Source organism: Pangasianodon hypophthalmus, chromosome 20 (assembly GCF_027358585.1).
Source record: "Pangasianodon hypophthalmus isolate fPanHyp1 chromosome 20, fPanHyp1.pri, whole genome shotgun sequence".
Classification (NCBI taxonomy): Eukaryota; Metazoa; Chordata; class Actinopteri; order Siluriformes; family Pangasiidae; genus Pangasianodon; species Pangasianodon hypophthalmus.
The window spans coordinates 9,157,962-9,172,556 of record NC_069729.1 but is presented as its reverse complement, the minus strand read 5'-3'; the positions used below and the strand labels follow the sequence as shown (position 1 = coordinate 9,172,556).

Genomic DNA, 14,595 nt, shown 5'->3' with positions numbered 1-14,595 from the left:
GCTAAAACCTTCAGATTGCGTCTCTTGAGGTAGTTCATTGTGGATTTTGAGGTGTGTTTAGGATCATTATCCTATTGTAGAAGCCATCCTCTTTTCATCTTCAACTTTTTTTTTTTTTTTTTTTTACAGATGGTGTGATGTTTGCTTCCAGAATTTGCTGGTATTTAATTGAACCCATTCTTCCCTCTACCAATGCTTAACAGTTGGAGAGGTGTTCATGAAATTTTCATGAAATTTTGCACCCATTTTTCTCCAAACATACCTTTTGCTCATTGTGACCAGAAACTTCAATTTTAACTTCATCAATCCACAGGACATGCTTCCAAAATGCACCAGGCTTGTTTAGATGTTCATTTGCAAACTTCTGATGCTGAATTTTGGGGTGAGGACGCAGGAAAGGTTTTCTTCCAATGACTCGTCCATGAAGGTCATATATGTGCAGGTGTCACTGCACAGTAGAACAGTGCACCACCACTCCAGAGTCTGCTAAGTCATTCTGAAATGGGGGTTTTGATGTGCCTTTCTGGCAATCCTACAAGCAGTTCTCTCAGAAAGTTTTCTTGGACTTCCAGGCTCTTCCAAACTTGACCTCCACCATTACTGTTAACTGCCATTTCTTAATTACATTACAAACTGAGGAAATGGCTACCTGAAAACGCTTTGCTATCTTCTCATAGCCTTCTCCTGCATTGTGAGCAACAATTATTTTAACTTTCAGAGTGCTACAGAGGAGCCCATAGCTGCTGATTGTTGGGACAAGGCATGAGGAGTCATAGTATTTACAGACGTGGACAAATTTGTTGGTACCCGACCAAGAAAAAAGAAAAATCCACAATTTTCTCTAAAATAACTTGAAACTGACAAAAGTAATTGGCATCCATCATTGTTTATTCCATATTTAATAAAAATCAGACTTTGCTTTTGATTTTTGATTCAACAGAATATTTTAAACGATAAAACAAATGAAAATGGCATGGGCAAAAATGATGGGACCCTTAACCTAATATTTTGTTACACAACCTTTAGAGTATCTGTAGCTCTCATTGAGACTTCTGCACCTGTCAACAGGTAGTTTGTCCCACTCTTCCTGAGCAAACTGCTCTAGCTGTGTCAGGTTTGAAGTGTGCCTTCTCCAGACTGCATGTTTCAGCTCCACAGATTCCATAGATGTTGGATAGGATTCAGATCAGGGCTCATAGAAGGCCATTTCAGAATAGTCCATTGTTTTGTTCTTAGCCATTCTTGGATGCTTTTACTGTGGGTGTTGGTTCTTTATCATGTTGGAGGACTCATAACCTGCGACTGAGACAACACTTTCTGACACTGGGCAGTACGTTTCGCTCCAGAAAGCCTTGGTAGTCTTGAGATTTCATTTTTGCCCTGCACAGATTCAAGGCACCTCGTGCCAGATGCAGCAAAGTAGACGCAAAACATAACCGAGGCTCCTCCATGTTTCATAGTAAGTATGGTGTTCTTTTCTTTGAAAGCTTTATTTTTTTGTCTGTGAACATAGAGTTGTGCGACTTGCCAAAAAGCTCCTGTTTTGTCTCATCTAAACAAAGGGCATTTTCCCAGAGACATTGTGGCTTGTCAAAATAAAATTCCAGTCTGGCTTTTTTTATGTTTTTTTTTCAACAGTAGAGTCCTCCTGGGTCTTCTTCCATTGAGCCCACTATCGCTCAAAAAGTGATGGATGGTGCGATCAGACACTGATGTACTTTGACCTTGGAGTTCAGCTTGTATCTCTTTAGAAGTTTTCCTTGGCTCTTTGTCTACCTTTTGCACTATCCTTCTGTTCAATCTGGGGATGATTTTCCTCCTGCGACCACATCCAGGGAGGCTGGCTACAGTCCCATGGACCTTAAACTTCTTAATAATATTTGTAACTGTAGGCACAGGAACGTCAAGCTGCTTGGAGATGGTCTTACAGCCTATGCCTTTAACATGCTTGTCTATAATTTTTTTTCTGATCACCTCAGACAACAGTCTCCTTTGCTTTCTCTAGTCCACGTTCAATGTGGTATACACGATGATACCAAACAGCAGAGTGACTACTTTTCTCCATTTAAATAGGCTGAATGACTGATTACAAGTTTGAAGGCATGTGTGATGCTAATTAAAGAAAACAGTTAGCTATATATTATGGCTATAATATGAATATTTATAATCTTTTCTAGGGGTACCAACAAATCTGTCCAGGCCATTTTAGAATATCTTTGTAGAATAAGCAATAATTTATCTCTTTTCACATTTTCTTTGCTTTACTCTATGATATACCAAAGGCATGCAGGTATACATGAGACAATTGCTTTTAATTTCATCACTTTTCAGGAGGAATGAAGCATTGTTTCAATGCACTGTAAGGGTACCAACAATTTTGTCCACATCTGTATAAAGCTTTGAAATCTGGCCTTTTCTAACAATAATTGTGCACAAGCTATAGCAACAAGCTAATTAAAGTATAAGACCTTAGTTATCTGAGAGCTCAAAAGGTAATCACTAACAAAATCCAAGTAGCATAATATGAATGTAATGTAATCTGATTACTTTTGGATTGCTTCAAGGTCACATACAGTCAGGTCCAGAAGTATTTAGACAATGACAGAGTTTTCGTAATTTTGCCTTTATACACCACCACAATGGATTTTAAATAAAACAATCAAGATGTGATCGAAGTGTAGACTTTCAGCTTTATTTTAAGAGGTTCCACAAAAATATGGCATTTACCATTTAGGAATTACAGCCATTTTCAACAAAGTACCTCCATTTTCAGGGGCTCGAAGGTATTTGGACAAAGTGACGTAATTGTAAATATAACCAAAATTTTAATACTTGGGTGAAAATCCTTTGCAGTCAATGACTGCCTGAAGTCTGGAGACATCACCAAATTCTGAGTTTCCTCCCTGGAGATACTTTGCCAGGCCTTCACTGCAGCCACCTTCAGTTGCTGCTTGTTTGTGGGTCTTTCTGCCTTCAGTCTTGTCTTAAGTAAGTGAAAAGAATGCTCTATTGGGTTGAGATCAGGCAACTGACTTGGCCATTGAAGAATATTCCATTTCTTTGCCTTAAAAGTCTTGAGTTGCTTTCACAGTATGTTCAGGGTCATTATCCACCTGCACTGTGAAGCGGCGTCGTATCAGTTTTGTAGCATTTGGCTGAATGTGAGCATCTCAGAATTCATCTTCCTACTTCTGTCTGCAGTCACATCATCAATAATTGCCAGTTAGTCCGTTCCATTGGCAGCCATATATGCCCATGCCATAACACTGCCTCACCATGTTTGACACATGATGTGGTATACTTTGGATCATGAGCTGTTCCTTTCTTTCGCCATACTTTTCTCTTCCCATCATTCTGGTACACGTTAATCTTGGTTTCATCAGTCCAAAGAATCTTATTCCAGAACATGGGAGGCTTTTTTAGATGTTTTCTGGCAAAGTCTAATCTGGCTTTCCTGTTCTTGAATGTTACCAGTGGTTTGCACCTTGTTGTAAACCCTCTGTATTTACATTCATGAAGGCGTCTCTTGATTGTAGATTTTGACAATGATACGCCTACCTTCTCCAGAGTATTCTTGACTTCTGTTGATGTTGTGAAGGGGTTTTTCTTCACCAAGGAAAGGATTCTGAGATCATCCACTTTAATTGTCTTCTGTGGTCTTCCAGGCCTTTCGATGTTGTTGAGCTCACCAGTGCTTTGTTTTTTTTTAAGTATGTACCCAACTGTTGATTTGGCCACACCTAAGGTTTTTGCTATCTCTCTTATAGATTTATGTTGTTTTTTTCAGCCTAATGATGGCCTCCTTCACTTGCATTGAGATTTCTTTGGACTTCATATTGGTAGCTCCAGTTGAACAGCTCTCAAATGCCAACTCAATACCTGATATCAACTCCAGACCTTTCATCTACTTCATTTGTCTTGAAGTAATGAGGGAATGGACCGCACCTGGTCAATTAACTTCTTGTCAGTCAATTGTATAAAGGCGTTAATTTCTACCAAAATACAGGGCGTTCCCAGCTAATTTAGCACAGCTGGCAACGTTACCCACAATTGTGATCATGCAAACCAGGGATTTTCAAAGCACTAACTAACCCTTAAAAACCTAGCTAACATGATTTCCATGATTAAATAAAGTCCTTCGATAAAGACAGCATCTTCACAGCTGGAAGGCATAGTTTGCACTGTTCTGTGATGTTGTTGTTTCCATTTTCTCCTTTATAGACAAAATAATTTCGAAATTTCCATGACTGTAATGGATTTTTTCCAGCGGGCATCATCGTTATCAGCAGCTGTTTCAACATGCCTCTAGAGCAGAATGATTAGAGACAGATGTTATTTGCTCATACACCAGGAGGTGGCTCACATGAGCCATGACTGGCAAGAAAGAACCAGAGCTACAATCAAGCAGCTGTCTATATTGCGTTATGTCAACCGATTAATTTCCTTGGTTTTAAATGAAAAAATTGATAGTATGCTTTTTGTAAAAAAAAAAAAAATGTACCCATAATCTGATTACTTTGTTTTATGATGCAACTGTAACAGATTACAGTTACCAGGTTTTTTGTATCCTGAATACATAACGCTGTTACATGTATTCTGTTACTACCCAAGCTATATATATATATATATATATATATATATATATATATATATATATATATATATATATATATATTTACACACAGTACTGTGCAAAAGTAACTTTTTATGACTACATTATCGAGTCTGTACAAAAACATTTTAGATTTCCAAACATTAGTTTTCCAGCACAAATGTTACACAAAAATGCTCCTATGTCAGTAAAGAAAGCAGCATATTATGTAAGAGACCACTTTTAAGACAAAAAAAATATAGGCTGCTGGGTTTTACGTGCAAAAATAAGAAACAAGTGCGACAGTCAAGAAGAGCTGTGGCTGGTTCTAGATGCTCAGTAAATCTTACCAGCTAATTTCCTTATAAAACCTGCACAAATTGTACCTGAGACTACTAATTTTTTTTAAAGCAAAGGGTCATCACACCAAATATTGACTTTGTTTCATTTATTGCTGTTTAGTGCTCAGCATATTTTTTTTTTTGAAGGCATCTTTGCTCTACCGCATTTATTTGCATGTATATATATATATATATATATATATATATATATATATATATGTGTGTGTGTGTATGTGTGTGTGTGTGTGTGTGTGTGTGTGTTTGTGTGTGTTATTAAATTGAATATTCATTCTAAACTTAAATACTAATACTAATAATATCAACATGGTAACATGCTTGCAAAAATACATAGTATAGAAGTCACATAAGACAACATGTATCAAAATTTAGTTTACTGTTGTTTGATGGTTGAGTTTAGGATGTGGTTAAGTGTCATAACCTTTCTCCACTATAGTCACTGAATGACCAAAGAAAGAGTTTACACATGTTAGAATCCCCAGGGATTTTACATGAGATCAGCTTGATGTTTATATTATTACCAGTAATACCATAATGTAAGACTAGATGTTGCATATCTATTTCAAAATCTGCAGTCTTGGCTACAACTCTGTCAACTATTCTGCTGTTTTTTTATATTCTTGAATAAATTAACTGACTTTATTATGTAATCTTTATTGTCTTCAAAGACTGCAGTGACATGGTCTCAAGCATTAAGGGCATGAAGATTCTCAAACGGATCGGTGGCACTAAAGGCATGTGGACTAAAGACATGGGTGTCTCCACTGGGAAGGTCTACCTCTTCAACGGTACAGGGGAGGACACACTCTATGAGTTCAGTTCTGTGCGGGACTTCACCTCCTCCCTAGGCATCGTAGCAGGCAAAGCTGTCCAACTTCCCTCCACCTGGCAAGGTATGGGTCATGCTGTGTACAACAATCATCTGTATTATGTGAAGGTCAGTGAGGAGATAAGGCTGGTGAAGTTCGACCTACAGAAAGGTTCTGTGGTGGACAGTGCTGTCTTCCCAGCCAACGACCAGCTCCCAGTCTACAGTCTTAATGCTGAAACCTACATCGACTTGGCTATAGATGAAGAAGGTTTGTGGGCCATTTATGCTACAAAGAATAATGAGAAACATGTCTCATTAGCCAAGGTGGACCCTAAAACTCTGGCCATCCAACAGATGTGGGATACACCTTGCCCAAGGGAAAATGCAGAGGCAGCTTTTGTAGTGTGCGGCACAGTCTATGTAGTCTACAACTCCAAGCTTCCAAGTCGCTCCCGTATCCAGTGTGTTTTTGATGTGAGTGATATGGTAACCACTGATGATGCTCCTACAGTGTATTTTCCAAAGCGTTATGGCACTCATTCAAGCCTCAAATACAGTCCCATGGAACAGCTAGTCTATGCTTGGGATGATGGCTACCAGATTCTTTACAAGTTGCAAATGAAGAAAAAACTGGAGGTGTAGACTGTATTGAAGTAGCTTCCAACCAACTTAAACAAAATCTGCTAAGCCTGGTAAACCCTGGTTTGATGCGCATTTATGTTGGATAAGTTGCTGAGGTTTTAGGACTGAACCTTAATCATTTACCTAATCATGTACCTAAAAGTACCATTTATTTGTAATTTTATGCCATAAAGCCTTTGCAATAGCACATTTCCCCATTTATAACTATTATGTAATTGTTTGCCAGGGTCAAAAAGTATTACAAAATGTTCATTTCATGGGACTAAGTATATGTTTATAGATAAAGCCTTGTACTACTGTACCACCTACTGTACTGGCTACCAAAGACAACCAGAGCTTCAAAATGAAATACCTATAATAATAATTTGCAAATGTTTATGCCTAGAATATATCCTTATATTATGCTTAACTATTTTCCTAGCTGTTTATTGTTGTAAACAACTGAACATTAAAGTGGACAAATAGAACAAAGTCATTGTTATTCAATCATATTGCTATGTAAGACATAGGACAACAGGCATTTTAAGGAATTCATGTTAAGGAATTAAAGTACACGAGTGAACAAACGGTTACATTCTAAAAAAACAAATGCTGAAAAAAGACCAATTAGCATCAATAAATTTAATCACACTTAAGAAATACAAGGAGTGCTCTGAAACAATTCCGATCTATACATTACAAATACAAATTCTCAATATAAAAGTGAAAAGTTACTTGATGCCATCTGAAAAATAAAAATAGTTTTGATTTAAAAACATGTATCACTAGGTACAACAGCAAGGGGTTCCAGCCATAGCAACTACAGATGAGTGCAATAGTTTCATCTCTGGGTTCTGGGCAATAGAAAAATGTAATGTTCATGTAATGTTTTCCTATTTACAACCCATTATAAAGTGGCATAAATATTACAGCAATTGTGTCTAAATCAGTAGTTATTTTTATCAACAACCTCAATTAGCTTATTAGCATCCTCACTAACCTACTATAGTTAATTTATTTGTATGCCACTCCTAAAAGTGTGCAATGACCTAAAACAATCAAAACACTTTAATTGATCTTTCCTTAAATAAGACTTAATAATAAGGCTTAAAGTTTACTGTGAGCAGTGGGATCAAGAAAATTGTATGACAAGACTTCAGACCTAAAGAAAAACAAAGATTCACAGAGTGGGAGAAGAGTATAAAACAATATCACACTGTTTACCAATGAGAAAGACCACAGTTCAGAAATGGAAGAAACATAAAGAAACTATCAAATCATTAAGATTAACAAGATTAATAAAAAAAGTCCAAAACAATCAGCAAGGGACCTATACAGTCCTTAGAGTCAGGTGGAATAAAAGTCATTTAAAACATGCAGAAATAACATTTTGATTGTTTAAGTTTTAAAATGTTAATGTACACACATAATATACAGTCTTAAAATACTATTTCTTTCACTTTCAAGAACACTAGTTGTGAGACGGAAATACACCCTGGAAAGGACACCAGTCCATACACATTCACACAGTCATTTACAACTACAGGCAATTTATCTCAGCCAGGCCACCTAATGGCATGTTTTTGGGAGGTGGGAGAAAACCGGAGAACCCGGAGGAAACCCACATGGAACTATAATATTTGCGATGATGAATTATGAGAATGTATGAGAATCACATTAAATTTAGAAAGAATGTATAAACTGTCACACTCAACTGTAATGAAATACATTATTTAAAGAATGAATAATTTATAGGTAACAAGACAAAAAAACATAACAATTACTATATTTTTTTTCAAGGTTATACTTCCTATAGTTATAGCTAAAGATCTGAACAGGAATTGCTGCAACCAGCAGAATATTTTTTGCTGACAAAACAGGAGTGATTAATCACTGATGAAATTATAATTTTCTCAGCTAATTTCAATTTCAACTAAAATAACAGATAACTGGTCTGGATGTGATCAAACAAATCTAAGCAAATATATTCTAGTTTTCTGATGACAAATCAGCAATATTTTCACATATGGCTCTACCAGCAAAACAAACAAGTGTTAGACACACAGCAGCTTAGAAGGTTTTGGACACTGGACAACTAATCAGTAAATAGCTGTAATGTCATAAATATAATCCATTAAATATACATAGCAGCGAGTCTGAAACGTGTATATAGTGAATCAAAGTTGCCTTTATTTTGCCAGGTTATCTTACCTATTTAGCAGATATTCAGTCTACTGAAATTTGAACAGACCAAAAGGTTATGGATGTACATCAATATCTTGTCGATTATAGCTTTATATGACATTGTATAACAATTAATCAGGGCATTAATCAGAGAGAACATAAATAATTAAGATAAACTTTGTAATTAAAAAAAATTGCTTTTGCCAGTATTGAGGGTATTTACACCCAAATCAGGTGAACGGTGTAGGAATTACATCACTTTATATACAGTATATTTCCCTTTTTAAGGGACAAAAAGTAATTGTTCAGTTGTTCCATGGCCAGGTGGATATTGTTCCCTCATTTTTTCAATTTAAAGTAAGCATAAAAGGTCTAGAGTTGATTTCAAGTGTGTCCCTTGCACTTTGAACCCATTGCTGTTAACTCTCAATATGAAGTCCAAAGAGCTGTCACCAGTGAAGCAAACCATCATTAAACTGAAAAATAAAACAAACCTATCAAAGAGATAGGAAAAAACATTAGGTGAGGCCAAATCAACTATTTGGTACATTGTTAAAAAGAAAGAATGCACTGGTGAGCTCAGGAACACCAAAAGGCCTGGAAGACCACAGAAAACAACTGTCATGGATGACAGAATAATTCTTTCCCTGGTGAAAAGAAACCCCTTCACAACAGTTGGCCAAATCAAAAACACCCTCCAGGAGATAGGTGTATCTGTGTCAACAATCAAGAGAAGGTTTCAACAGAGTAAATTCATAGGGTTTACTACAAGATGTAAACCATTGGTAAGCCTCAAAAACAGGAAGAGTTTGCCAAAAATGTCTAAAAAAAAGCCTGTACAGTTTTGCAACAACCGCCAATGGACAGATGAGACAAAGATCAACTTATACGAGAATGATGGGAAGAGAAGTATGGAGAAAGGAAGGAACTACTCATAATCTGAAGCATTCCACCTCATCTTCTGCTGTGTGTATGGCTGCCAATGGAACTGGCTCTCTCGTATTTATTGATGATGTGACTGCTGCCAAAACCAGCAGGATGAATTCTGAAGTGTATAGAACTATATTATCTACTCAGATTCATCCAAAAGCTTCAAAACTCATTGCATGTCGCTTCATAGTGCAGATGGGCAATGAGCCAAAGCATACATCAAAAGCAAACCAGAGCCTGTTGTTTCAGGAAGTCATTGACTACAAAGGATTTGCAACCAAGTATTTAAAATGACAATTTAATATAATTGTTTGCAAATCCTCTTTGGATGTAAAACCCTCAAAATAAAGGTAAAAGTCTGCACTTTGAGGTCATATTTATTATTTAAGTTCAACACCTATATGCTGTGGTAGACAGTTAAATAACAATAAATTTGTCAATATCCAAATATTTATGGACGTGAATAAGCATTTAGTAACTGCCTATTCTGGTTCAGTTAAATCCATATTTATTAACTTAACTCTGTAGACTGATTTTATAAATTTATCCAGTCAGGGAAAGTGATAACTCCTAAAGCAAAAACAATCAAACACACTAATCCTAATGAAAGACTTTGATTCCATCTTCTTTCTGGCTATTCTGTTAGCCATGTCAGTAAGACAGACATTACGCCACAGGTCATCTCATGACCTGTGTGAATCTTTTCCACAGACTCCTAGTAGTTCACTAGATTTTAAGAAGACTTACAGAGCAAATTGTGCTTCTGGCCTCTTTTCTATGACCTGGAGGGAAGTCGAGGAGATGGACATGACCCCTGGCTGTCAAAGCTTGAAGTGCGAGTCTTCCACTAAAGCAGGCAGGAAGGAGTCAGAATTTGGTGCAATGTCACTACATACTGATGTGATTATTATATGTTTTCAGATTTGTGGTAAACATTTAAGGAAGGCAATCACCTCTTTTGCGGACTTCTTAGGCTCTAGGAGTGGATGCCAGTGAGCGATGGGTTTACGAGGGTAAGCCAACATCTCATTCCAGTGGTCTCTCCCCAGCCCCTCAGCACAGCTACCGACACGATTCACACCTATGACCTCATTATGTCCCACTCTGCTCATTAAAAATTAACAATGAAATAAAACAAAATGTGTTGAACACATTAGACATTAATGAAATTGTATTTATCTCAAAGAAAATATGTGTCCTCGAATTTATCAAGTACTATAATGTGCAACTTACAAATCATAGTCCATGACAGATATATGTAAGCTGACTTGATCCATGTTTTCTGGAGGAATGTCGAAGGTAATGGCTTCATTGTAAGTGGGATTCAAGGTATTCTTCTTTGTTGTGGTTTTCTTCTTTTTCAGTCGCTTTCCATCACAAATAAGTGATATTTTCACATATGGATCTGCCAGCAAAACAAAAAAAAGTGTTACATATCTTTCTCAAGCTGCGTTGGTGTGATCTTGTCAGTGTCACCCACACACAGATGTACCTGAGTAACCAGTTATGTCCATGGCTTTGAGGTTCCTGCACTTGATGACCGTAAGAGTAAGTCGTCCTGCAGTGGGCAGGTAGCAAAGGGAGAACATTATCTCCCCCAGATCAACTCTCTCCTAATGGACACACACACATAGAGCCTTTCACTGTTAATTGATTCCCATGCAAATACTGCTTTTTGCTTACACTTCACTGTGGGTGTTTAAAAATAGAATATGTATTGTTGGATTTAATCATACAATGCCTCACTAAGACAGGACATACAACATAAGATATATCTGAACAGATAAATTGTATAGATGTACAGTTAAATAATTTGTTAATTTTTGGAGTCAGTTGTCAGGACACTCCAAGTTGGTAAATCTGCACAAATTTCACACACACACAGTTTTTTTCTCTATGCCTTATGTCAGACCTTTTCAGTTTTGGCTGAATGAACACTATTGCATGCTACTACACTGCCTGGCCAAAAAAACGGTCTCTGTTTGGGTTTAAATAAGCAAATACTTAAGAGCCTATGACTGGATCATTACTGCAGTGATTAATATGTTTCAGCTGGCAAAAGTTCTTTTAACCTTAACTGATGCAGTGTGTAGCTTTTCATTTCTTAAACAACCATGGAAGATTACGTATCCCATGGTTGTGGAAAAGATGTTACTGAAGGGGAAAATTGTTGGCCTGCATCAAGCAAAGAAAACAACTAAGGAGATTGCTGAAATCACTGGAACTGGGTTATGAAATGTCCAGTGCATTATTAAAGCCTGGAAGGATAGTGGTGAACTGTCAACTTTACAGCAGAAATGTAGTCGGAAAAAAATCTTGAATGATCGTGATCTTTAAAATGCTTGGTGATGTCACATCGTAAAAAAATCAACAGGAGAACTCACGGCTTAATAGTGAAAATAGTGAAATTGTTTAATAGTGAAAGTAAGAACATTTCCACACGCACAATGTGATGAGAACTTGCAGGATTTGGACTAAACAGCTGTGTGGCCACAAGAAAGCCATTTGTTAGTGAGGCTAATTGGAAAAAATGACTTCAATTTGCTAGGGAGCATAAAGACTGGACTGTGCAGCAATGGAATAAGGTCATGTGATCTGATAAAATCAGATTTACCCTATTCCAAAGCAATGGGCGTGTCAGGGTAAGAAGGGAAATGCATGAAGTGATTCACCCGTCATGCATAGTGCCTACTGTACAAGCCTCTGTAGGCAGTGTTATGATCTGGGATTGCATCAACTGGTCAGGTCTAGGCTCAGCCTCATTGTGCGGCAATAAAATGAAGTCAGCTGAGCACCTGAATGTACTGAATGACCAGGTTGTCCCGTCAATGGACTTTTTCTTCCCTGATGGCACAGGCATATTCCAGGAAGAAAATGCTAAGATTCATCAGGCTTAACTTGTGAAAGAGTCGTTCATGGAGCATGAGGAATCATTTTCACACATGAATTGGCCACCACAGAGTCCTGACCTCAACCCCACTGAAAGTCTTTGGGATGTGCTGGAGAAGACTTTATGGAGTGGTTAGACTCTCCTGTCCTCAATGCAAGATCTCAGCCAAAAAATAATGCAACTCTGGATGGAAATAAATGTTGTGAAGTTGCATAAGGTTGTTGAAACAATGCCAGGACGAATGCGTGCCATAATCAAAGCTAAATGCAGTGCAACAAAATATTAGATTGTGTGACTTTTTTTTTTGGCCAGGCAGTGTATATCACTTGTCTGATAACATTTCATGAGTCACTGCTACCACTAATGCATTGTGCCTCAAATTTTCAAGCTTAAATTATAGAGATACAAATAGTTTTAGGCACCTACAGTTGCATTAACTATGAATGTGGTTAGAAGCTTTCATACAGCGTAAATCATTGGGTGGGATTCAAGCTCTGCTGCACAGATCATTATCACAATTATGGCCTGTATGTTAAAGTGATCATATGATGGCTTTGGTTAATAGGCCAAAAACTGTAGGCTGCTGAAGCCTACTCTAAACCAACCATGGGTACATCAACATCAATTTACAGCCTTAATTTGTATACAGGCTAATAGTATACTGTATATAAAAAATACGAATGTGTACATAGGCATGAATACTGTGTATTCCATGATGGCGTTTTTTTAAGAACACTAAAAGGCAACAATGGCTTTTATATGGATTAAATTCTTCTGATTATGTTGTCTTATCTTGTTTATTTTTACAGCTACCAAATTTCTTTGCAGGGCATGTTTAAGTAGAAGCGAGATCCTGAAAAGTTCCTTACTTAAAAGCAAGTGAACAGGATCAGGGTCCTGCCACAACTTATTGCATTAATTAAAAGAACGTATTTGCTTACACTAGCTGCATACTGAATGTCTCTCCAGATAGATGTCTCCCTCGAAAGATCAGACACTTCAAAGAGGTTATCGAGTAATACCTCGCCAATCATATCATGTCGTGAGAAGCGGTCAAAGTCAAACACACTTAAGTGCAGTTTCCTTGCAGCCACCTGCTCATAGGGAACTGGGAATTGGAAGGTCTCATCAAATGTAGGGTTGAGGGTCTTGCGATGCACACGGGTCTGGAACTTGCGCTTGCGATCTGGCAGCAAGTAGATTTTAACATAGGGATCTGAGCTGCCACATAAGTCCTTGGCAGGCAGGTTTTCTGCCTTGACAATGGTGACAAGCAGAAGCTCACCCTCATAATCATATTTGAGTGAAAAGTTGATCTTGCCACAGGATTTGGCTGCACCATTCTTGGACAGTTGATCAGAATCCTGCACGCTCTGTTTGTACAGTTCAGGCTGGATACGACCAAGTGAGGCTGTTGTGGAGGTGGGGTGATCTTCCATGTCCAGCAAATCACTCCCATGGTCCAGACTGGTGACGTGGTGCATCTGTCTGGGTAGGTGCTTCTTGAAAGAACTATGCCTGATGACATTTAGAGTTAGCCACAATTTAACCATAAATGATCGGTTACAGATAATACACCAGGTGCATTTGAGATATAGCCATGTTAACACAATTAAAAATGACTACAACTAACCCCAAACCTATGCACTACTAAACTAAGTTCAAACCTCAAGAAATTTAGCATTTCAGGCAACTAATTAAGTTAATCGCCACAACCTAAAAATTAGTGTAACAGCGGTGTTCAACAAATCTGAAAAGCTCTGGTTCAAAGCTGACCTGTTAGAAGAGGTTGGTTCAGTGGTCTGCCGTGCAATACGAGTGCATCTCAGCAAGTGGTCCTTCATGGACACCTGCACATCTGCAGGAATGTCCGGTGATGTGTGACTGATCTTCACTGCTGTCTTCAGGATGCTTCCAGGACCCTTCGGTTTATCCGCTGCCATGATGTCTGTGTGTGCTGGGTAAAGGTCTCTGTCACTATTTCTGGGTGGCAGCCTCTCTGGGTGGGTGGACAGGAGGGCTTTGCTCCGCCAGGGCACCCAGCACAGCTTCCAGCTAGTGAGGCCAATGACAGCCAGCAGGGCTAGGCCACACACCACAAATATCAGCAGTAGAAGTCTGAAGGAGCAGTCTGGTGAGGACAAAATGGACAGAAAAAGAATGGAAACAGATATAGGGCAGTTGTCAGAGAGGCATTTATGATAGAAGT

General features: G+C 38.0%; 2 protein-coding genes across 2 annotated transcripts in view; one reads left to right on the top strand and one right to left on the bottom strand.

Moving 5' to 3' along the window:
- olfml3b (olfactomedin-like 3b) overlaps positions 1-6,874 on the top strand; it is a 36,335-nt gene extending 29,461 nt beyond the window's left edge. The window contains exon 3 of the mRNA XM_026935287.2: positions 5,619-6,874. Coding sequence (XP_026791088.1) covers positions 5,619-6,403 — 785 coding nt within the window. The 3' untranslated portion in view covers positions 6,404-6,874. The remainder of the gene's footprint in view (positions 1-5,618) is intronic.
- An 18-nt stretch (positions 6,875-6,892) lies between these two features.
- syt6b (synaptotagmin VIb) overlaps positions 6,893-14,595 on the bottom strand; it is a 32,291-nt gene continuing 24,588 nt past the window's right edge. Inside the window, exons 2-7 of the mRNA XM_053227070.1 lie at positions 14,163-14,517; positions 13,328-13,904; positions 10,989-11,109; positions 10,730-10,901; positions 10,450-10,600; positions 6,893-10,343 (exon numbers count right to left, since the gene is read on the bottom strand). Of these exons, the coding sequence (XP_053083045.1) occupies positions 10,272-10,343; positions 10,450-10,600; positions 10,730-10,901; positions 10,989-11,109; positions 13,328-13,904; positions 14,163-14,329 (1,260 nt within the window). The 5' untranslated portion in view covers positions 14,330-14,517 and the 3' untranslated portion in view covers positions 6,893-10,271. The remainder of the gene's footprint in view (positions 10,344-10,449; positions 10,601-10,729; positions 10,902-10,988; positions 11,110-13,327; positions 13,905-14,162; positions 14,518-14,595) is intronic.